The sequence below is a fragment of the Centrocercus urophasianus genome, unplaced genomic scaffold, assembly GCF_019232065.1.
Source record: "Centrocercus urophasianus isolate 14NV4802_14NV808 unplaced genomic scaffold, USGS_Curo_1.0 seq_30, whole genome shotgun sequence".
Taxonomy (NCBI): domain Eukaryota; kingdom Metazoa; phylum Chordata; class Aves; order Galliformes; family Phasianidae; genus Centrocercus; species Centrocercus urophasianus.
The window spans coordinates 11005384-11028841 of NW_024884867.1; the positions used below are offsets into that span (position 1 = coordinate 11005384).

At 39.5% G+C, this 23458-nt stretch overlaps 1 protein-coding gene across 1 annotated transcript; it reads left to right on the plus strand.

Annotated features, from left to right (window-relative positions):
• Positions 1–37: 37 nt before the first annotated feature.
• Positions 38–20291, plus strand: CHFR (checkpoint with forkhead and ring finger domains). Its single transcript, XM_042829205.1, has 18 exons — positions 38–118; positions 578–725; positions 1586–1685; positions 7924–8033; positions 9641–9700; positions 9848–10066; positions 10406–10621; positions 11246–11402; positions 11627–11781; positions 12076–12238; positions 13073–13215; positions 13677–13796; positions 14093–14176; positions 14841–14911; positions 15620–15707; positions 15870–15977; positions 16532–16604; positions 18594–20291. Exons 2-18 carry the CDS (start codon positions 590–592, stop codon positions 18634–18636), a joined length of 2046 nt encoding a protein of 681 aa, XP_042685139.1. The 5' UTR covers positions 38–118; positions 578–589; the 3' UTR covers positions 18637–20291.
• Positions 20292–23458: the final 3167 nt, after the last annotated feature.

Below are 23458 nucleotides of genomic sequence, written 5' to 3' on the forward strand. Positions count from 1 at the left end.
CGCGTTCTCTATGGCCGCTGCGCGCCGCCTCCAATGGCAGGCCGGGCCCCGCCCCGCCCTGATCAGCTGAGGGTGGCAATGTCTGTTGACAGGAGCCGCCTCGGCCGCGGGACTGGGCGTAAGGGCCGGGCCGAGGGGAGGGGGTGCCTGCGCCCGAAGGGGCGGGTGGAAGCGGGGGGGGGGGGCGCGGTGCCCCCTGCCTACCGCTCAGCGTCGAGGGAGCGTGAGCCCGCGGGGGGCGGAGGGCGGAAAGTTGGGGAGAGAAGTGAGCGGGGGGAAGGAGGCCGCCCGGCCCGATTCACAGCAGGCGGGGAGCGGCCCTGCGGGGTGGGGGCGGCGGGGAGCAGAGGGGGTGGGCTGGTGGCGGGGGGCCGGAGGGCGAGGAGAGGAGAGGCGAGGAGAGGCTCTGCCTCTCCAACAAAAGGAAGCGGGCAGGGCCGGGAGCCCCGGGGGGGCAGAGGGGCGGCGACGCGCGGGGCTCGGGCCGGCCTGCCGGGGGGAGCGGGAGCCGGCTCCCAGCGGGCCCCTCGGCGCCGTGCGATGCGGGGTTCGGGTTCGCTTTGTTTCTTTTCGTCAGATGTGAAGGCAAATGGAGCGCTCGGAAGGAGGCGAGCAGAGCGGGCGGCGGCAGCAGCCTTGGGGGAGGCTGACCCGGCTGGGTGCTGAGGAGGCAGAGCCGCACGTCCTGCTGCTGAAGAGAGAGTGGACCATTGGCAGGAAGAAAGGTGGGACGGGCTGCGCCGTGCGGGACGGCGGCGGGCCAGGGTCCGGCCTCACAGCCTGCGGAGGTGGGCTGCAAGAACCGGGCCTGGGCTTTTCAGCTGCTGGAGGCGCTGCCTGGCGGCCCCTCGTGCCCCCGAGCTGTGTGAAGAGGCCTGTGCTCCTTTTCACCAGCTTGTGGCGTGGGAGCGCTTACACGTGAATGTTACCTTTGGGGTCACCTGAGGCAGCTTGTGCAAAGAAGAGAAAATGACAGTTGATTCAGAGAGTGTCCACGGTAGTCCTGTTTATGTTCCCTTTGCGTTTTTGGAAGTCACTGTAGATGCTTTCACTGAATAGAATGAAATACTGGTGAGCTGCTTGGTACGTTTTGGCCTTTGTACTTCTGTGGGCTTCTGTGTCGCAGAGCTTTAAGGTAGAGGAATTGTACTGTCGTTTATCAACTACTAGTCCCCAGTACTTCCTATTCTGGTGTTACACTGGTGTGAAAAAGGGCTGGGTGCTCTGTGACAAAGGCCTTCAAAATTTGGATTGAGTGCATCTCGGATTTGTGTGAATTTATACTGTTCCGAAGTGGACAAGTTGTGGTTTGGTTTTCATTTGTAAAGGTTGAAATTAGGGAAAGAAAGGGAACTACAACAGCTTGAAGTGGTTGAAAGAAACCTGTCTTGGTACGTGGGGCTACTGCACAGTATTTATACATCACATAGATGGACTATGTTTCTGCTTATATGCCAGCAGGATTTTTGAACTATTGCAGATGTACATGAGTCAGTTTGTTGTGCATTTATAGACATGCAGAATGTTGAGCTGTCTGTGTAATGTGTATTTTTAAACATGCTGGAAAATCTGCTTTCTTTTTAAGGTTGTGACTTATCTTTCCCTGGCAACAAGCTGGTGTCTGGAGATCACTGTAAAATCATAGTGGATGAAGAGTCTGGTCAAGTGTCATTGGAAGATACAAGGTTAGTTCTCCTTTGAACTTCTGCTACTATCTTTTCTTTAGGCCATGAAGTAAAATCTTGTGCATTGTTCAAGGCATTTATAACAAATCCTTTTCCTTCATTTTTCTTCCTCTCTTTTTGCAGCTGTGGAGTGGTTGCTTTTCTTGTTTGTTTGTTTTTTGCACTTTCCCAGTATTTTTTTTCCTCTTCAAAGGAACCCATGGAAAATAGTGATGGTGTAATAGTTCTTTGGGATATTTCTTTGGGCTTCTGAGAGAAAGCAAGATGGCTTGTTGGAGTTTTGTTTAACTAGAATAATTATTCCCATGCGTATCGAGGGTTTGGGAACTAAGGTCCTTAATGTAAAAAGAGATAAGCACATACCTCACTGGAACTACTGTCAAGAAGCTTAGCTAATTTTGTGAAACAACTTTTGGCGTGTAAAGTTCATTATGTACTTCTTCATATACTGAAGGCCAGTGAGCTTGGCATGTTAGCCTTGTTATTTCCTGTAGAGTTTTAAGGTTACTGTGGGAGTACAAATAGCACTGCAGGGTTTGTGGGTGGCTTTCATTGGATTTTATCTTGTTTTCTTTGTGAAATCTGAGATAGGAATTTGAATAGAAGGAGATTTCTTAGGAGGAGGTTGTAACCCCCTTCACATTTTCATCTGCTTCATTTTTGACAGGATTTTTTTGTCTGAGCTTCCAGAAAGCTTCTGGTTTGTTGCATTTCAAGAAATCCGTGACATTTTAAAATGTTTCTGTAAACCACATTCTTTTTCTGCTCCACTGTTGCAGTCAATAAAGAAAAAAACAATTCTTTTTTTGCCAGCTCCCCTCTTTCTTCATGTCTAGAAAGCACTACACCCAAAGGTGAATACAGTTCAGTATATATTGATGAATATACGTGACGATGAAATTGGATGTGAAAAGTTTTATGTGCCATGCTGAATCTGCTGTTTCTTTTTCAGATGTCCTAGGATGCAGTTAGATCTCTTGTTCTGGTAGCTCAGGTTAGTGTTGTATACTTCCTAGGGCTTTGAGAATGTTCTGGAAAAGCCGTTAGTTGAACAGTGGGCGCATCTTCTGGGACGCTGTTGGCAGAATCTGTGAGATACAGTTGACAGCTTTCCTTCAGCAAAATTTCTGTTGCTTTGTTAATTAGTGGCTGTGCCAAATTTTCCTCCAGTAAAACAGAACATCATGGAATTTCTGATGTTGGAAGCTACCTCGGGAGGTCACCTGTTTCCAACTCAGTGGAAGAAGGGCCGTCATTCTGTTTGAACTGGGGTGTTTAGATTTTCTCTTGTCCTTAAGCATGGAAATCCTGTAGCATCTCATGGCCCTTATTCTGAACCTTAATTATACCTGTAGTGGCTTTTTTTTTTTTCTTGTCTTGTTTGGCTCTACGTAAAGAGCCTGACTCCATAGTCTTGGTATCTTTCTTGTAGGTACTGGATGATTGCTGTTTGGTCTCGTGGTGCCCAAGCCACCTTTTCTCTGGAAAAATAGCTCCAATTCCTGTACCCCTTTAGCCCATTGGTCTTGTGCTCCAGCCCTCTGGCCACTTCGGTGGCTCTCTGCTGGACTTTCTCAAGTTTATCATGACCTTCGTTGTCTTGGTGTTCCAAAACTAGATGAAATATTGTAGATGTGGGCAAGTGATTTCTAAGCAAAGACTAATCACTTCACTTGATCTTCTGACTACACCCTTTTTAATATAGCCAAACATGCTGTAGGCCTTCCTCACTGCCAAGGCACGCTGCTGACTTATGCCTAGGCATAAATCCAAAGTGTATGAGCTTATGTTTAGGCATGAAGTTCACCAAGATCCCTTGCAGATCTGTCCCCAGCCTTTACTGTTGCAGGTGATTGTTCCATCCCAGCTGCAGAGTGCTGGGTTTGACCTTATCATGGTATTCCCATCGGTCTGCCTGGGTCCCTCTCAAGAGCCCAAGTCTCACATGTACTAAATATTAAATATAGCCCCTACTTTGGTGTTACCTGCATGCTTGGTAAAAGTTTAGTTCCCTCTCCCCATCTAGGCTGTAAGAAGAGGTAGTAGGTTGTCTGAAGGAGAGGTGTCTGAATCCATCCCCGATGGCTTGTGGCTGTTGGGAAACTTTGTATTCCAAGAAGCTGCGGGATGAAGTGCCAACCTTTAGGGAGAAAAATCCTGAGACTTCTAGGGAATGGTTATAAATGTCATTATCCAATATTAAGCCACACATCGAGACATTTCAAGCAACAGATCAGGAATGTTTGCTGGTCATGGTAGTTTTAGGGGGCAGCTGTAAATCTGTGTTTGGAAAACCATCACTTGTTTCAAGTGCATGCAGCTGGTAGAGTTAATTTATACCAATGTGGTGATAATAAAATCCGAAGAAATTGTGAATGATGCAGAAACTTTCCTGCTTTTCCTTCTTTGCCTCTCTTCCTGGGGTGGAAAAAAAAAAAGCAATGACAACAAAAAAAAAAAAAGAACTCGCTAAGCCTAATTAAACTTATTTTTTCATGTGATGCATTCTTGAAAAGGTGGGACTTGTTAATCTGATGTCATAGACGGGCTTCATCAGTACATGGAGTACCAATGTTAGCTGCTTATGCATGTTATGTTTATATGTAGCTGACAAAAAAGAGTTGGGGTCATTCAAGTGTTCTGCTTGCCTGTGTGTTGCTGTGAAGTGTAGTTACCTCTTGCTGAATCAAAGGGCTGAATTAGTTAGCATGTCTGTTTGCAGAAGACTCCACTCCTCTGACTCTTCCAACTTTTGCAGTGAGTAATAGCTGAGCTCTAAAAAATCAAGCAGGCTGAAAGAAGAGTTTTGAATGTTTGAGTTGGCAATACTGATGCCCAGAGTCCCGGAAAAATCTGCAACATCAGCTTTTTTCTGCTGTTAAGTGGAAAATAGTTTGGAAACATTGCTGTGGTCAAGCTCGGATTTTTCTGGTGAGAAGGAATGCATTGAAGGAGGCAGCTAGCATGGGATACTTGGACTGAGTGGACTTTGTTTTTGTATATTGCAGCTAAATCAAAGAATATCATCAAATACATGTAGATGGTCAACGTTGTTATTTGCCACCATGGTAGCGTGATGAGTTTACACATCTATTTTTGAAAGAATTACCATAAATTTGCAGATGAGAGCAAACGTGTAGAGGATTTGAAATTATTGAGTAAACAGAACCAGCAGTAATGTAACAAAACCCAATAATTAGCAAATAGTACAATAAGATATCCATGGATTTGGGCCCTCTCCCCCTTTTTTTGTGTCTGTGTTTCTGTTTTGTTTTCCAAGCCATGTCTGACAGAAAGACAAACTGACGTGACACAGCTGAGGCAGATGCTGGTCTGCCATCAGTAAAAGCAACTGTAAGATTCTTCATTTTGAAATAGAAATTTGAAAAGCAGCTGTGGTAAATAACTTGTAAGGATTTCTTTTGTCTTCCAGGTAATTTTTTTGAAGGATTCTGGTTAAATATTTAAGGATTTTGTTTTCAGAGCAGGAGAGATGTTCTCAAGTGACAGACTAGCAGGTGTCCCCTTCCTGTGAGTAAGGAGGAGATTGATCTCCATTGCACAGTGCTGCCCTCTCTGCTACTGGGTTCTGCTTACCCTGCAGTCAGGCTGTTTCGGTGGCTGTTAGCAGTATGGAAGCTTATTAAAGCTCAAAGTGCATCTCAGTTTATAGTGTGTTGAAGATACTATGCACTTGCACAACTTCTAAATCTGTTAACCTGTATGTTTTACCATGAATTACATTTCTGTTTCCTGGATAGACACTGGTAATCACTAGAAGGTAACGGGCTGGCATTTTTCTGGGAAGGGTAACTGAATGCCTTACAATACACAGATCATTAATCTACTTTGAAGGTCAGCATCTTCTAAGTGAAATGTGGTTGTTTGTATCAATTCTGTACTGTTGCTGGGTTTGGGAAGTGAAGGTAACGTATGGCTGTGGATGAGGCTGCAGAGCCAACAGCTGGGCTGGAGCTGAGCCCGCAGCTGACCTTTATTTCTTCCAGTGTTCAGAGAAGTGGCAATGGGACCTTTTGTGACATTGTTTCACAACTCAGGCAATTTACACCTGATAGTAAAGTTTTGTTCTCCACATCAAAGGTAATGCAGCTAGTTAATATCAGTTCAGTGTCAAGTGAACCTTTGTCTGTGGGGTTTTGAACATTATTTATCTTAGGAGGAGCTTGCTATGGTCTAAAACATCAGAGGAACGTGCAACTGCCATTATTTATCATGTGTGTCTCGTTCAAAAAAACCACAGCATTAATCTAGTGTCACTGTATCTGTTAGATGTCTCATGCTGCAGTACTGAAACTGGGAAGGCTAAGTGGAGGAATAACAATCATCTGGGGTGATTTTTTTTTTCCTTTAATTATTGACTGAGATGAAACTCCAGTTTGTTCATGTATTTAAGAAGAGCTTTATTTTCCACTTCTTTATAAATTGTATCTGTTTTTACTTACTTCGTGTCCATGGATGCCACCTAACTCCTTACTGAGCTCTCCTTGGAGTCAGCATAGCTGCAGGACTGAGGAGACTTGGATATCTGTAGTCACTGTGGATGGGGCAGCTGTTTCTGCAGCTTCTGTTAGCAGACCAGAAATGAGTGGTTTCTGATGCACAGTGCTGATAAACTTTTTTCCAGGGATGCCACGCTTGGCTTATTGCCCCTCATAGCCATCTTTTTAATATCACTGGTATCAGTGTTAAGTTAAAAATGGGTATAATTTCTGGCAGAATGACTAGAATTCTTTCTTCCTCTTAATTGCTGAACTGGTGCATTTAACTTTCAGTGACATTCCCATTCTGCTGCCTTTTTGGTTCTCATCTCTTGCAGGCTAGTCAGCATCTATATTCCCAAGGTAAAAAGGCAAGCTCTAATTTCTTTACTTGTAAAAGAAGCCTGAAGATTCGTTAGTGGAGCAATGATTGATGTGACCCAAAGCTTTTTCCTTGTTGGTGCTTAAAGTTGCTTTTTAATGTGTGTCGGATTAGTTGTCTGTGTAGGTAGTGAAAGCTGTTGCAGAGGGAGAAGGAAGAAGTGATGCCTTGAAGAAGACGTGCTGCTATTCAAAAAGATTTGTTTGCCCTTTTAGCTTTTTCATGTAATGCTTTCAACTTTGCGTCTGGAAAGATCAGCAGTACAAAGTGTTTTCTTTATGTGTCTTGCTAAATGACAGGAGAATTTTTCTGGTTTGAGTTTGTTTTTAAAGGAAAAACAATGAGGAGAAGGGAAGGAAAGATACTTATGTCTAAATTACCATTCTTCTCCTCTAGGTAAAAGCTGGCCCTTTTGGGGAAGGCTGGAATGTGTTCTGAGAACAAGTAGTGGCTTCCAGGAGGTGGCAGCAAAGGTTTGCTGTCGTTTCTTGGAGGAGGTGCTTTGCTGAGGGGAAAAAGCATCTTCTTTTCTTTCATACTTGGTACTAGTTATGAGACAGAAATGGCAGAAATCTGAAGTTCTAGAATGCTGCAGCCCTGAAAGGGGCTTATTGCAAGGTAGCTGAAATTTTTCAGTATTTGGATAATGACTGAATTATTAAAAGCTAAGGGCTTGCCTATTGAACAGCACCCACAGTGAAAGAACAAAGGTGAATTAATATAGCAGTGCTCTGTATTTGCTTCTTTCCTGGTTTAAGTTCTTCCATAAGTCTTGGAGCTTTCACAAATACCAAAATAATTCTTTCCAGCTCTCCTTTAAGTTGTGCATAGCAGTTCTCTCACCTGACTTCTTCGGTTTCAGTTGCAGATGGCCTACATAGCCTTGAAATTTTTCACTATTTGAAACAAAAATGGAAGCAAAACGAGCACCAACCATGGATCCCTTACTGTACAGAAGTTCCTTTGTGCCAGAATGTTTTAGAAGACTCCCATTGTTAATTGGAAGACAATTTCTTGAATAGGAATCCTACTGTCCTTTCTTTCATATTTAAAAGACGGAGACTTTTCTGTAGTAACAATCACTGAATTATTTTGAGGCAGTGGCCAGGTGTGTTTCTGTGAAGGCCACGTCTTTAGTAGGAGCTGCAAACAAGCTTTGAAGTACAAACTGTCCTGCTCTTCTCTCTTTGAAACAGGTTTTCTCTTTTCTTTGGTTTGTTTCTGAACGTTTTTCTTTATCCTTGCTTAAAATGTCTTGGAGAGCCAACAGTTTCCTTCATTAAAAGTATCTTGAATTTTCTTTTCCTTCTCCCAGATAATCATGGAACCATTTACATTGTTTTCTTTTTCTTTGTAGTACTAATGGAACAGTAATTAATAAACTGAAAGTGGTTAAGAAGCAGACGTACCCTTTACAAACTGGAGATGTGATCTATGTTGTTTACAGAAAAAATGAGCCAGAGAACAGTAAGTAAAGGATGGTTTTTTTTTGATTGTGCAGTCTTTTTGTACGTCAGTACAATCAAATCAGGGTTACTTCATTTTAAGGCAAATAATTTGTTGATACGTAGAAACGAGATTCTATGGACTGGGTTGTGGGTGTGCCAGTTTTTACAAGGACAGGTCTGACAGCTGTCGCATTGAAGCCTGCCAGTGAGCAGCTTTGGAAGAAACAGTGCATGCAGTGATAACTGATGAGGTCCTGGTCACACACCCAGCACTCATTTCAGGACTCCAAATTCTCAAGGTCGTTAGCACTACTTTGTATATCACATTTAAGCAGTTTTGGGCATGAGAAGGGGATCAGGGAGTTGCTGCCTAAGTTGAGTTTGATGTTTTATGGTTTTGTTCTTTTAAAAATGTGGGGCAAGCTGGGAATGGGAAAAGATCCTGTAGTACAAGTAAAATCAGTAAACCTGAAAAGGTATTTGTGTACCCTTGGAGTAAAATCATCCCTCACATGCCTCTTTAGGAATCACTTGCAAGCTCCCCTATATACATTTACAATGTGATGTTTGATGGAAAAATAAAAGAGCATACTTACAGTTTTCATCCGTCGATACATGTATTAACTGTCCATAAAAGAGTATGTGTGCATCTCCTTTTAGGAAGTTGCTGTTAATTTATGTGCAGACAGATCAGGCTGATTTATGCTGTCTGATGTGAAAGTTACAAGAAGCAGCAATATGCTGTATCTGTCCATCTGTTTGGCTTGTTTATCTCATAAATCCTCTTTAAGATGACACTGTTTGTGGTTAGAACTCATTTATATGAATTTTTCAGGTACTTTATAATGAATTGAAGAACAGATTAACAAGGTTTTGAATTACAGAAGCATTCAGTTTGGCTCTTTCAGCTTCTCCATCTTCAAAGACAGAAAGGAAATACAGAATTGACATTCTGGCTGGTCTGAGTACTTCTGAAGGAGTTTAGACTAACTTTATGAGAACAGGGGCTTCTGTCCTTTTTGAATTTGATTCTAGTTTGGGTAAAAAGTAGCAAGGTGGGGGATCTGTCAGAATGTTTTAGTCTGAAGTGGTTGGTGAAAAAGGGAATATTGTTCAGTTGTTTTGTATTAATAGATACTAAATTAGTTTCTGGATGTAACTTGGAGCATGCAATAAATCTGTATGTTTTAGAGTTTGTTTCTTGCAAAGAAATCTAAAATTGAATGAAGAATTGGAGAGGTGAGCTCAGAAATAATAACCTTCAAGTAACTTTAACTGAAGTATCTGGGGGAAAAAAAAAAAACAACTTGGTTTGCTATGATTCATAGCAGATTTTACATGTTAGAAATGATTGAGCCTCTGCTTCCATGGCTGGCACAAGTTAAACCTCACACAAAGGCCTCTTTGCCTGGTTTCCTGAGAAGAAAAGATCTTGCTGTGTTGTTCCTAATTGCCTCCTAAGTAGGAGTATTATCATTGTACAGTGGAGGTGGTCCCTCGTTGGCCTGTTGTGTTGTCAGACACTCTGGGGAAGCATCTGCCAGGCAGTAGAACTTGTTTGTGTGAGATTTAAGTGAGTTGGTTTTTATTTTAAAATTCTATTTAATATTTTTTTCTCTTTTTCAGACGTTGCTTATCTTTATGAATCCTTAAATGCAAAACATGATGCAACTCAAGAACCAGTAGGTAAGGAAGTAATTGGAGATTTGAGAAGAGTAGCTAAGCTCCAATGACTAACAGTGCTTTTTTAGAGTTTGAGCCCTGGAAATTCTGAAACCATCGTGTGAAAACTGTCACACAAGTTCTTTTTCTTTCCCTTTTTTCCCCCTCTAGCTGTAGAAGCTAATGTAGAAAACCAATGCCATGTGACCAAAGATACCTCAAGTACAGGAAGAAGTAATGATGAGAACCAAATTACCTCATCACCATCAGCTACTCAGTCTTGCTATGAGGAACCACAGCCATCTACTTCTACATCTAACCTCTTTAATGCTTCTTCTACCTCTCTTATTGAGTCTGCATCTGTTGAACAGGATAATCCTTCTACATCTGGTAAGAATTGTATCAGTATTTAGAGTGCTTCTGATCTGTTATAATGATTGATATTGTTTAAATCCTTTCCGTGGCATCTTTGTCAGAAAGCACTGATATGAGTAATAGTGTTAGGAATAAATGCTCTGCGCTTTGATTTTAAGTACGGTTCCACAACTGAAGGCCTGTTTTTCCAGGTCCTCCGCATGGAGTGTAAAGATGCATGCAGTCCTTGTGCCTTGGCATCCTTTTTTCCTGTACAGATGTTTGGATTGATGTATGTGCATAATTGGGGTCTGAGTAACTTCTGTTTTTGCATGTCTATGCAGCTGTGTTCACTTTGCTGTTTTTATTTTGCAGGATCACAATCCTCACTCTTCACTCCTGTGCCTGCTTTGCCCATCTTAGAATCTGTGTGTCTAAGAGCACTTCATGATGAACATGAAAAGCTGGATGTGAATGCTGAAACTTCTGCAATCACTTCAGAAATCAGTGACAAAGAAAATGCAGAATTGGGTTCTGAGAGGACAGAGGAGGAAGAAGTTTTGGAACCTGCTAAAAAGAAACTAAAAGGAGGCTAGTATGCTGCAGTATTCTGCAACCAACTCTTTAATGTTATTATTGAAAGTTAGTTTTAAAAGTTTAAATTAGAAATTTAATGCTGTTTATTTTTCATAGAAACCCAGTGAAGTGAACAGAAACTTAAGAAAAAAAGTGCAGAGTTGTAACATGAAATAAATACAAAGGCACTCATCAAATTTAGAAGGGATTGAGAGGTTACCTGCTTTAGCATGGGGGTTGGACTCAGTGGCCTCTTGAGGTCCCTTCCAACCCCTGCAGTTCTGTGATTCTGTTAGATTAGTGTGGGGTAGATAACTTTTCCCCCCTCATAAGTAATTCTATGTTGTAGTATTAAAGAAAAGTTAAAGAAATAAACATTATTTGTCTGTCTTCCTGTGTCCAGATTCAGTCAGATCAGTGTCATCTGTCCTTTTTCAATTCCTTTTTTCTCAATTGCTTTGTTTCTGATCCAATGAAAATGGTTACTTGATTAGCAGAAACCATTATGTGAAAAGCAGGAACCTTTAGTGGCACCATTGTCGTTGAACAAGGGGTTTGTGTGCGCCTTTCCAGTCGTTTTGAAAGATCAAAAAAAAAAGTTTCAAAATCTACATACTGTGGAGTTTTCTGTCTTTGTAGATGAAGGTGCTTGTCCAAATCTTCCAACAGCAGCTCCAAGTGAATGTATAATTAAAATCGGCTCTGAAGATGCCAAAACATCAAATGTGAAACCAGATAAGATGGAGGAAACATTAACTTGTATTATCTGCCAAGAATTGCTGCATGACTGCGTGAGGTATGTATGGCTGACAAAAACTGTGTTTTAGTGATGATAATGTAAGTTCAGTGACAAAAGTTTGAGGTGACCAGGAGATTCGGTATATTTACAAACCCTTAAAGTCTTTTTTAATGAGTCTTTCTTATTATCTGAGTAGATCTTACATGTTTTTTGAAGTGTTATGAATGTAAATTAAAAAGATGACGTATTTAGGGTTTACTTGTCATGTTTGTGTTTTCCAGCTTGCAACCTTGTATGCATACTTTCTGTGCTGCCTGCTACTCAGGATGGATGGAAAGGTCTTCTCTGTGTCCAACTTGTCGTTGTCCGGTAGAACGTATCTGTAAAAATCACATATTGAACAACTTGGTTGAAGCTTATCTGATTCAGCATCCAGGCAAGTTCAAGTGTGTTACAGAGCCTGATATATTTCACACGTTAACTGTATAGCTGATGTATGCACAAAGTCTGTCATCAATAACGTGTCTGTACGTTATGGACTCATAGTACTGTTTTCTCTGATGAGACTGCAAAAAAAAAACACAACCAAGATCTTCTTGAACTGTTATCTAAAAACAAATTTTATGGCAACAAAGATGCCGTAACTCTGTGTAAAAAGAGCAGAGTGGGAATAACAAATGTGAAGAATCTTGTGCTTTTGTCTTGAAACTTGAGTTTGGTTTTCATACAGATAAATGTCGTAATGAAGATGATGTACGTAGCATGGATGCCAGAAACAAAATTACTCAAGACATGTTGCAACCTAAAGTGCGGAGGTCTTTCTCAGATGAGGAGGGAAGTTCAGAAGATTTACTGGAATTGTCAGATGTAGATAGTGAGTCTTCAGATATCAGGTAGGCCCGTTTAACTCATGTACTGAATTGAATTTGCTTATGCTTGAGTGCCCAAACGTACAAACTGGTTTCGAAAACATTGAGAGCATTGTTATTGCTGATGTTGTCTCCACGATCACTTCCAGAATGAGTCTTTCTTCTGTTTTGAGGAAAGTTCATTTTTCCCATTAATTATCTTTGCAATTCTACTGGCCATCTTTAAGCAGTCAACAAAAAATATGTTAAATTGGAACTCCTTGAAGCCCAGCAAGATTCAGTTTATGACTACCAACTTTCTCCTGATGAGTACGACAGCATCTCGTGGTGTGTGAAAATACCTTCTGTGGCTGTTACTGTACAGAAGACTGATTTCTGCATAAGGTTTTATTATGAGAAATAGCATTCTATGACCATTTAATTATAGCTGCAATTAATGTCTGGGATCCTGCTTTCAGTAGGTGTGTGCTACCGAAGCAGCTGATGCTTGACCAAGGGATTACTAGCCACCAGAATAGCTCCTCTTTTTCAACAGCAAGCATTTTTTGCTTTATGTCTAGAGGAGAAAAGAAAAAGTCTTCCAGTAGATAATGATTCCAGCTTTGTTAATCTTGCTTCCACTGACACCACTGTTCTCTTTTGGAAGCTATTGGGAATCCTTTCTTTTGCAGTGCTCTTTGTTACAGCTACAGCATTCTTCACAGCCGTGACGTACTGAGTTATGTGGACTTCCATATGTTACTGAATGGAGAAATTCTAGATTAGAACTTAGAGGGTATAATCAACCCGCAGTCTAGCATAGCAATGAGTTGTATTTGCATTTGGGTATGATTTTTTAAAAATATTTTATTTTTCCAGTCAGCCATACATAGTATGCAGGCAGTGCCCAGGGTATCGAAGGCACTCTGTTGCAGCCCTGCCTGGCACGGGCCAGGAGACAGAAGCAGGAGGAATGCAAGCACTGGGAGATGCCCCCTCCACATCTGCCAACTTTCCTGCAGGTCAGTGTCATGAAGTCTTGTTAGCAGCATGCAGATAGTAGGTGTATGAGCTACAGGCCTTGTAAAGCTCATTCTCATAGTACTGTATCACCTCTTCACACAGATATCTTTGCAAGAAAATTAAATTTGAGCATTGTTTTAGTGTGGTCATCCAAAATAGACATCTGATGGTTGATAGTTCATAAACTCTTTTGTGTATTTGAATATTTTTGCACACCAATGTAGTTTAGAAGTCTTCTATGCTTTTTTAAAGAATCTTTGTGGGGAAATATATGTATTTTTATAGATCTACATAAACAAGCAAGCTACACGTATGTGTATATATATATGTATATATATATTTGTATAGCTTGCTTGTTACTTTCAGATTTTTGTCTATTGTTTGCTAGGATTCCAGTCCATTTTGTAATTCTTTGCATTGTTCAGCCTTACATTTGTCTTATTTTTTCTCACCTACCTAGCTGTTCAGGAGTATGTGTGTCCTGCTCAAGGAAGTCATGTAATATGCACCTGCTGCTTTCAGCCAATGCCTGACCGAAGAGCAGAGCGTGAACAGAACCCTCATGTTGCTCCTCAGCAATGTATGTGTGCAGTTCTGCAGTCAAACTTAAGAAAACAATTGAAAAATAAGTTTCTCTTTGTTTTAGTGAAAATCAAGTGTATTTCGAAGAGTGATTTTATTTGAAATTCTTTCTTTGGAGTCTTCTTGTCAAATCATGAAAGTCTTCCTTTATAAAATGTATTTATTCATCCTCTTTTTTGAATAAGAAAGCTGTGCTTTTTTAACAAAGTTTATCAGGACTCTAGTGCAGTAAAAATGACAGACTGTTGAGATTTGTTGTGTGCAATCCTGACGGGTTTTCTTTGCTATTTTCAGGTACTGTTTGTCTGCAGCCCTTCTGTCACTTATACTGGGGCTGCACTCGGATGGCGTGTTTTGGCTGTTTGGCACCATTCTGTGGTATTTTGGAACAATATGTTTTTTACCAGTCTGCTCTCTTTGCTGTAATGTGTCTACCTTAAACTTGAGTAACTTATGAAATGCAATAGACTGCCACAGTTATGCCAAAGGAAACAGAGGCTGTGTCCTCACACTACAAACAGAAATGATTCTTGAATGTGCATGTCTTAGACTTGAGTGGAAAACAGCACTTGCTGAGCCTATTGCTTCCCAGCATAAAAAGAATGTGGTGTATTTCAAGCTAGCAGGAGAATCATGCGTGTCTTTGCAAGAGCATTGAATGTCTGATGTTAGCTGGTTAGAAAAGAAGCTTTCTCTCTCAAATTTCTAGTCTCCCAAAGCTCGAGGTTTTTGATGCTTTGAAAAATAAGAATAGTTGAAAGGACTTGACTGTAGAATATGCTTTAATAACACTGTTAATTAGTGCAGATCAGTAGCACTGTTTGAACTGATGGTGAAATTGTAAGATCTTAATGTCTTGTCTTCGATTGTAACTAGAAATTATGTATTGCACGTGTGTGTTCAGCTTGTGTTGAACTCAGCCACGTGCTTGGTGCTTGCAGGAGCCTGTGTGTGTTATTTCAGGAAACAAAAGAGCCTTCAGAATGTATGTGAGGGCCAAAGGGTTTGGGAAGAAATAATAATTCTTTTCTTCTTCTGTTAGAAATAAACCTTGGTGACAAGTGTTTAGATGGAGTCCTAAATAACAACCACTATGAGTCAGATATCCTAAAGGTATTTTTTCAAATGTTTATTATGTTACATAATAATAAATCTGTGTTGTTTAAGATTTGCTCATGAAATGATAGTGATATTTAATTGCTCAAACACATATGTCTGGCAGCTGCCAAGAAGGCCACAGTTATGGCAACAATTTATGAATTTGGGTTTAAGTGACCATAGAATTCATGTATGTTTGATTGCTAAATCAAAGAATTTTCCTTGTACGAAGTATTCGTTAGGGAGCCCAGTATCTACAATCTGAACTGCAGCATCTGAAATGTTAATTAGAGAAAAATAATTCACTAGCATATAACAGGAAAACAAATGGTTTTTGTTTTTTGTTTTTTTTAATGCTAGACAAATTAAGCTTCAATTGTGTTGCATAGAAATATTTCTTTCTATACCTTAATAACTAGATTATCTAAATTAGGTAGGCTGGGTGAAATCTTGCTGGTAAGTTAAGTGATAATGTGGCTGGTGGGAATCTGTAGGCATTCTTTTGGCAAAAGAAAGAATGCTCTGGATGAAGAAACTGAGCTAACAGTTTTATTGATGATTTGAAAGCTGAAAAAAGAATAATTCTATTCTATTTTTGTTTGTAAACATCCTCATCCCATGTTGAAAGCATAGTTAAATCTAGGGTTGGAAACATTTGAAAACTAATGGCTTGGTATCCTTTTAATGTTTGAGATTTTTCAAGTGAAACAAACTCTTTTTCAGGATTACCTGGCATCCAGGGGTTTGACGTGGAAGAATATGTTAAATGAAAGTCTGTTAGCTCTTCAGAGAGGAGTTTTTATGCTGTCAGGTGCGCTTTGTTCGCTTCTGTCCACGTGTAACTGTGTGTGTGTGAGCAATCAAGAGGTTTGATGTTCTGTATGTACATAGCTTGTGATGTCGTGACATCTTCGTTAAATCAGATTTCTTATTCCTTACACTGACATCTTGTGCAAACTGTACTTTTCTCCAGATTACAGAATTACTGGGAACACAGTGCTTTGCTACTGTTGTGGCCTCCGCAGCTTTCGAGAACTTGCCTACCAGTACAGGCAAAATATTCCTGTTGCTGAACTGCCAGGTGGGGTTCGCTTTGCGCAGTACAGAGGAAGTCAGTTAAAAAGTTAATCACTTTTGGGTCTTCTATATGAAGCCTTAGATTTAAATGAGAGATGGGTTGTGGCCTACTGTGACAGATTTAAGGTTGGGAACAGAAACTCTTCCTGTAATCCACTTTTAAGCATTACTTTATCCATTCAGTTCTTGTTGTTGCAAGAGCTTCTACATCTTTAACTACTGAGAGTTCTGCTTTATTTCTGTGCATAATGAGACAGCTCACCTTGTTTCTCCTCATTATTGCCTTTCTATTTAGTGTAACAGCCTGCTGGACCACTCATTTACTATGTATGTAAAACTGGGGGAGAATAACAAACTACCCAAATTAATGATTTTTTTTTTTTTTCTTTTAATGGAAGGGTATCTAGATATATTCCTGGTGTCCTAAACTGTAAAGTCAGTATTTGTTAAACTAAATAGTAAAGCTTCAGTTGAGAACACTGAGAAACAGTGGTGCAGTGTTCTGTCACCTTATTTAATGGCTTCAGAAATAAATGCAGCTTTTTGTCTTCCCTGCAGTGACTGTCACATCACGTCCTGATTGCTACTGGGGGCGCAACTGCCGAACTCAGGTCAAAGCACATCATGCCATGTAAGTTACACCTTTTAGAAAGTGGTAGGGTTTTGGGTTTGGTTGTTTTTGCTTAAAAACAAATCCTTCAAAGTGCCAAGAATTGTGTGAGGAATACTGCTGCAGTACAAACAAAAGTGAATGAGCTTTGGGTTGTGGGTTTTTGTTTGTTGTTTAAACACAACTTGGAAATGGACCCTTTGTGCACGGCTGAAGGTACCACTAGCACTTTTAAATTGGTATTTTCTACCCCCACCTCCTCCTTATTCATATCTTTCTCAGTCTCAAGCAGCTTTTCATTTGGCCTTGTCTTGAGTGCTTCTGGAGAACACTGTGCAGATAATTAGATAATTAGCCCTTTGTTATTTCTTTTGGAACTGTGAGAAATGATTTTTAGCAAACTGCAACAAACATTAAAGGGGTAAATTGATGGGAACAACTTGTGACAATGGAAGGAAGAAAAGTTTGGAATGTGATATTGGAAACCTGGTGTTTGGTCATTCACAAGAATTATTCATCTAAAACAAGGTCCTTGATTTTTAAAAAAGGAAGGCCACTGATAACTGATGCCAAGTCATTCTTGCAGAAGGAGGCATGTGTTACAACAGGTATTAAAGAATTTCAAGAATAAAACAAAAATTGGCTGCTTGCAAGTTACCTTGTTCCAGGAAGGGTAAAGAAATCCTCCTTGCTCAGGGAGTTATTCTCTAAATTCACACTGCAGTTCAAGACAGTGGAGCTGTTGCTGCTTACTGAGAAACTGCTTATAATGAATAGCAGATTCTGCAACATCTTCCTAATGCTGCAATGAGCATGCACAATTAGCATTATTCCTTTAACATTTCAGATACTGTGGGTTGAGCATAACCCGTCTATATGGCTCATTCAAGCAGATAATAAAAAAGAGTTAAAATATTAATCCCCAGCCACATACAAATGCAGAGCTTTACCAAATACCTTTCAAAAATAGTTTGGAATTTAAGTTGTAGTTTTAGTTCAAAGCTCTGCTGTTGTCTGTAATTTCATGTTACGAGACTCTCTATTTTTCCACAGGAGATTTTATTTTGAAGTGCTGGAGATTTAACTCAGTATCAAAGCACTCACCAGTTGTCTACATTCATATTTGAGTGGATAATTTCATCTAGAATGAGAAGGGTTTTTTTCCACTTGTTTTTCCAGCATTAGCTGTTCTGGAGCTTTACTCTTTGCTGCTTAACTTTTTTTAAATATCCATAGAAACGAGGGAGAAAAGCCCTCAAAACCTGTCATATACCACTCCTAGATATTTGTCTGTTTGTTTTTTTTTTTTTTTACTGAGCTAGATTGTTTTGCTAAGTAGTTTGGTTATGTAGGCAAGGTTTCTTTCTAATCTTCTGTCTGATTCAGTAAAGAGAAAATGCACTCAGCTCTTCAAGTTGTGTTTCACAACACGTGCTGGGGGATGCATAACCCAAGAGGAGGAAGAGCAAAATGAATAGCTGGAGACTTTAGAGGAGTAGAAAGAAGTGCCTTATGCAGAATTTTGTGCAGACAGGCTTGCTATTCCCATTGAACATGAGTAACATAGAATGAGAGAAACCTTGCTTATTTTATTTCTAGAAGAGGATCGTGCAGAAATGTGTTGTGAGACTGGTTAGTATTAGTTCCCCTAGTGAGCTGTGTAATGCTGCTTTAATAAAAATAACTACTGTCTCTCAGGACAAAATTAATTCTCTTGATTCCTGTTTTACTTGCCTTCTGGATTTGAAGTAGGCAGAAGTACAGAGGAATGCTTTTAATAACAGGTTTTCTGCGTACATAATAGAACTACCAATTGTTAGGCAGGAGATGCTGAAAATCCTGCTCCTGGTTAGAGTTCATCTAAAACGGCTGTGAAAAGCAGCTATGTTAGTATGTAAATGTTCTCCTTTGAACTGTTTAATATGTAAAATGCCCTGTGAAAGATGACAACTCTTGTGTTGCTTGATTTCTGAGAACTTTGTTACATATTAATACTTCTTTCAATTTCAGGAAATTCAATCACATTTGTGAACAAACGCGATTCAAGAACTGAATACTTGTAGTCTGTAGTGAGGGGACAAAAGCTTGTCGTACTGCTTGTACAGTTTAAGGTTTCAGGGGATCTTCTCATTTCTCCCATAGCAGGGAACCAATAACTTCTGCATCAGGTAATCTGAAATGAACTTCTGAATTTGTAGAATTTGACAACTGTAAATGAATGAGGTAGGTTGTTTTTTCCAAGAAAGTCCAGCAAGCGTTGCGTTCCATTCTCGTGAGTACAACGTCCCTGTGTCACTTCACTGAAGAACACAAGCAGAAATCACTCACACAGAAACCAGCCATATCTTGGGAAGGCCTAAGAATAAGGAGTGTATTTGCACTACTTGTGAAGAAACTAAGAATAATCCTTAAACTTAAAAAATAGAAATGTTTTGTATAAGTATCTGAAGATTATTTCGAGAGCCATTAATATTTAAGAAGGAAATTGTCAGTGTATATTTGTAACTGCATTTTGCGGTGCTCTGCTATTTGGTCACTACTCACGGCCTTTGGGCTGCAAATACATGAACCTTCACTGAAAAAAAAATCCGTCCATGAAACAACTGTTTTAGCTTAAAGCTTGTACCATATGTGCAGTGTTATGGTGGAAGTAGTACAGTTTCTTATCTTAGTTTTGTCATATTGATGGGTTTTATTCACATGAAATTACAAAAAGGAATTGCACAAAAATTTGAAAATTGCATTTAAAGTTGGGGTAATACTTGAAGCAGAACAGCCTTCTGCTAATATTACTTCTGTAGTATTTTATATCAGAAGACCAAACAGTGCTTTTGACATAGAGCAGCAGCCAGTAGGACACACTGGTTCATTTTTTGTATTTCCTTTGATATTGTATGCTAAGTATGTACCTCTGCCATGCAGCTGTTCTCTAGCATGCATACACTGGTGAAAATGTAGAAAAGGCTATAATTTAAAACAGAATATAGCAGCTTTACTGGAGAAAGCAATCTTTCAGAAAGCAATTGACAGATTATAGCAATATGGAGGCATTTCTAGCTTGGGGTAAGAATGATGAAGGGGGACGCTGGTATTGCTGTCATCAACAACATAGCTTTTATTTTCACACCTTTTGGAGAGCTTGTTCCAGAAACATCCCATGCATCACTTCAAAAAATATCCCAACACTATTCCTCCCCCCCTCCACTTCCTGCCAGTTAATGATTTAATCTATCTCAAAGTAACTTGGTAGTTAATGTTCACAAAGCTCTACTGGGACCAATTTCTCTCTTTCATGATACTTAGACTGAAACAGAATGAGAAGAAAGCGTACCACGTTACCTCTGTAGATACCACGTTGTTTTTAAGTATGCCTTATTTTGCCAGTAGGATTTATACTTCAATATTAAAGTGTACACAGCTGTCTTGTGACATAATGGAGCACAAATGATGCAGCACATCTACTGGCGTCAGTGAGTTAAACGATTTGCAGTAACGCACACCTTCATATGAATGCTAATTAAAATTATGCATTTGTGTTTAGATTTTTATTTTTCAAATAGCTGCCGCGAGGATGGGTCTGCTGACCACACCTGTGTGCTATTAAAGATACACTTTTGTGTGGACTTCTCTTCTTAATCTCTGGGCATTTTCTCCTGTGAGTAGGATTGAAATTGGATCTGGAATAATACTTGAAACTTTTTAACAGCATTGCATTTCTGTCTTTTAGTATTATTAACAATGTTCTGTTGCTTCTGTATTTGTATTTTATGTTTAGATTTTTTTTAATGGTTATTGTTATCTTCTCAGGACGACCATTCCCAGCTGTTTTTATCTCATTTTTCATCTCTGGCTGTGCATGTAGCAAAATGAGTGCAGTTGTGGAGATCAAGCCTTTGCACATTATATGCAGAAATGTGCTTTGCATTCTCATTCACCACTTCCCACACCCCAGATGGGCTCTCAGCATAGACTTGTCACTGTACTAGTATTCAAGCCTCTTGTGCTGAGTTGGGTTTTTTTGGTCAAAAATCATGTCTGCAGTACTATGTACAACCTCACTTGCACTTCAAGTTATGTTTATATAAGGATATATTATGTGACAAAAAAAAAAAACCCTGAGAAAGAAATTGAACCGATGTACTTAACATCTGAAGTACCTGTGCAGTAGAGGTTCTTCAAATTCCCTTCAAACAACTTTTTGCTGTTACAGACAATTGATCTGCCTTTCTATGCATATAGGGTTGTGGTAGTGCAATGGAATGAAGGGATTCTTTTGTCACTTATATTGTACCGGGACTAGATGAGAAACTAACTTGCAGATGGGGAGGGTGAATAAATCCTGATCTTTATATGCTCTTACATAAGTAAGAGTATCTGTCATGGGTATTACATACTCTATACACTAGACCTTTTTAAATGTATGGTTACCAGATGATAGTTAATGTGATAAATGTATGAACTATGCTTGGTGTAATTGTTTAAATACTGGAAAGGTGCAGCATATTTTTTAACCTGTCTAAAGCACACCCCCACCTCCTTTATAAGAGATACTTGGAAGCTGAGCATGAAAAGTGGTAGAATAGATGCTGTGAAAGCCAGGGTGATTATGATAGGCTTCGACATAGTGGTGAATAAAGTACATAGTCTCTTTGAGAGAGTTCTTTTATAAAGAAGGTGGAGCGTAGTTCTTCCAGTTGTCTTTGGGGTTTTTTTCCTGAACTAAGAAGTTATTAATTAAAAAAACTTTAAAAAAAAAAAAATAAATCACTGGAGTAATCTGTTTTTTTTTTCTTTGTGGCATGTTCTCTCACCACAGGCATGGATGTGTCAGTTTTTCTCATGATTGGTCACGCTATCAGTCACTTGAGTGTTGAAATTTTACAATGGAATCTCATCCTTGAACTTGTACTAACTAAATATAAGGTCTTTTTTTGGTCCTTCACAGAAACTCCCCCAAACTTTATTACAGATGTCTCACTGTATTGTAAAGGATCGTGAGTCTGTCTGCAGGATTGATAACAAATAACACCTGTTTAAAGACAGTACCTCCACGTTTGTAAAAAACAAGCTCACTTAGTTTTTTAATTAACTGAAACTGAAATTCCTACAGTACTGTAGAGACTGAACTGACAGCATTATGTAACACGGCTCATTTAAGAGCAGGGTACAGAAAATGTCATACTGTGTTAATCTTTATACCTTCTGCATTTTCAATGATCTCATTTGTATAAATGATAAGATTTCAAATAATATTAATAGCACTTTTTCTTAGAACTTTTTTCTCGCTGAGGAAATAGGAGTTCTGTACCCTCATTCTGTCTGATGCTGCAGACAACGAGGCTGTGAGTTGCACTTCAAATTGCAGCTTAGCATCCCAGGATCTTTTGCACTGCTGCTATTCCTGCAATTGAAGCAGGATATCCATTACTGTTGTAGTCTTATCTGAACTGCTGTTCTTAAGCCAGCTGTCATTTCTTCTTCAGTCTAAATTTAAAGAGATTAAAACTTGTGGTTCAGTAATACGAAAGTGCTTTATTGTTCTGTGTGCCATCAGACAAACTGATAGGCCTTAGAACTCATAGTAGTCAAAAGAGGCTTGTTTTGCACTAATATTGCTGGATTGAAACATTCTATACTCCACTGTGTCACAGAACTACCTGTAACTAAATTACTTTGAGAAAGCTGTTGATTTTTTTTTTTAACCTAATGCTCTATCAGCTCTGTCAAAGCTCAGTCATTAACTCATTCATCCTGCAAACAAAATACATCCATTTTAGATCCATTCTTAACTTCTAGTAGAACTGTGTAGTACAGATGGCTTAGCTTACAGTGAGAGCTTAAGGAAATAAGTGATTCAAGAAAGAGTGAAGAATTTGAGAAGAGAATGCTCCGGTTTAAATTATGATCTGATATATATATATATATATATTTTTAATGGCCTCTTACAAAATTCTGTTGGGAGGGGGCTTTATTTTGTATGGCCTGCTCCGAAAATAAGCCATCAGCGGTGATATTACTGGAAGTTAGAAGAAGGATCTCTTGGTTTTGAAAGAAAGTGTGGGGTTTTGCAGGTTTTCCATTTTATCTAACTTTATTTCTGCAGGATGCTTGGAACTCAAACACCACTTACACAATTCCGAGGAAAAACTTCTGAAGAAACTAATTATACTATTTCCCATAGCAATGCTTAATATGCAAAGATTGCTTCTAAATCTGCTTTTCAGGTCATTCTTCTTTTCTTCACACTTCACCATTTTGACTTTCAATGAGGTAATTTCACCCTTAAGCTCATTAGTTTCCATAGGAAATGAATTATAAAAAATGCTAAGTGTGCCATATGAGGTTTAACATCAAAGACGTTTCTAGGCAGACCATGAATATACGTTAAGCTATATTTGGTCTCTGAGTCTCCTCTCAGTCCTACTGAGTTTCAGTTGCTTGCTTTCGTTAGGCAAGTGTTGGCTTAGGACTTGCATTTCTTCCTTGCGATCCAAATTAATCTTTAATTATTTAGAATAAGAGGTGGTCGTTGACTGTGTGGAGTGGTTAAATCCACTGTGTTTAGTTATTACTCACATGCCCTTCTCATGGAGGAGGGAGAAAACTGGTTGTTTTCCCGTCAGTGCTCTGTGCTCAACCGTGTGAACTACCTGGCAGTAGGAAACCTAGTGTACAGGATTCTTGTCGTTTGTACAGCTTCAAGCTTTTGTTCTGAAGCTCTGTATCCAACAATGAAATAAGCAAGGAATGCCCCCAGTCTTATTTTGTTTCTTTCTTTAATGTCCTATTCAATCTATGTAACACACTGAAGGGAGCGTCTGGCATATTCCAGAATAATTATATTTTTAAAATACTGGATTTGAATAATGTACACT

Coding starts and splice junctions, on each gene's coding strand:
- CHFR (XM_042829205.1), top strand. CDS start 590: ATGGAGCGCTCGGAAGGAGGCGAGCAGAGCGGGCGGCGGCAGCAGCCT. Junction 1,686..7,923: donor GTGTCATTGGAAGATACAAG/GTTAGTTCTCCT, acceptor TTTTCTTTGTAG/TACTAATGGAACAGTAATTA. Junction 13,797..14,092: donor TCATGTTGCTCCTCAGCAAT/GTATGTGTGCAG, acceptor TGCTATTTTCAG/GTACTGTTTGTCTGCAGCCC.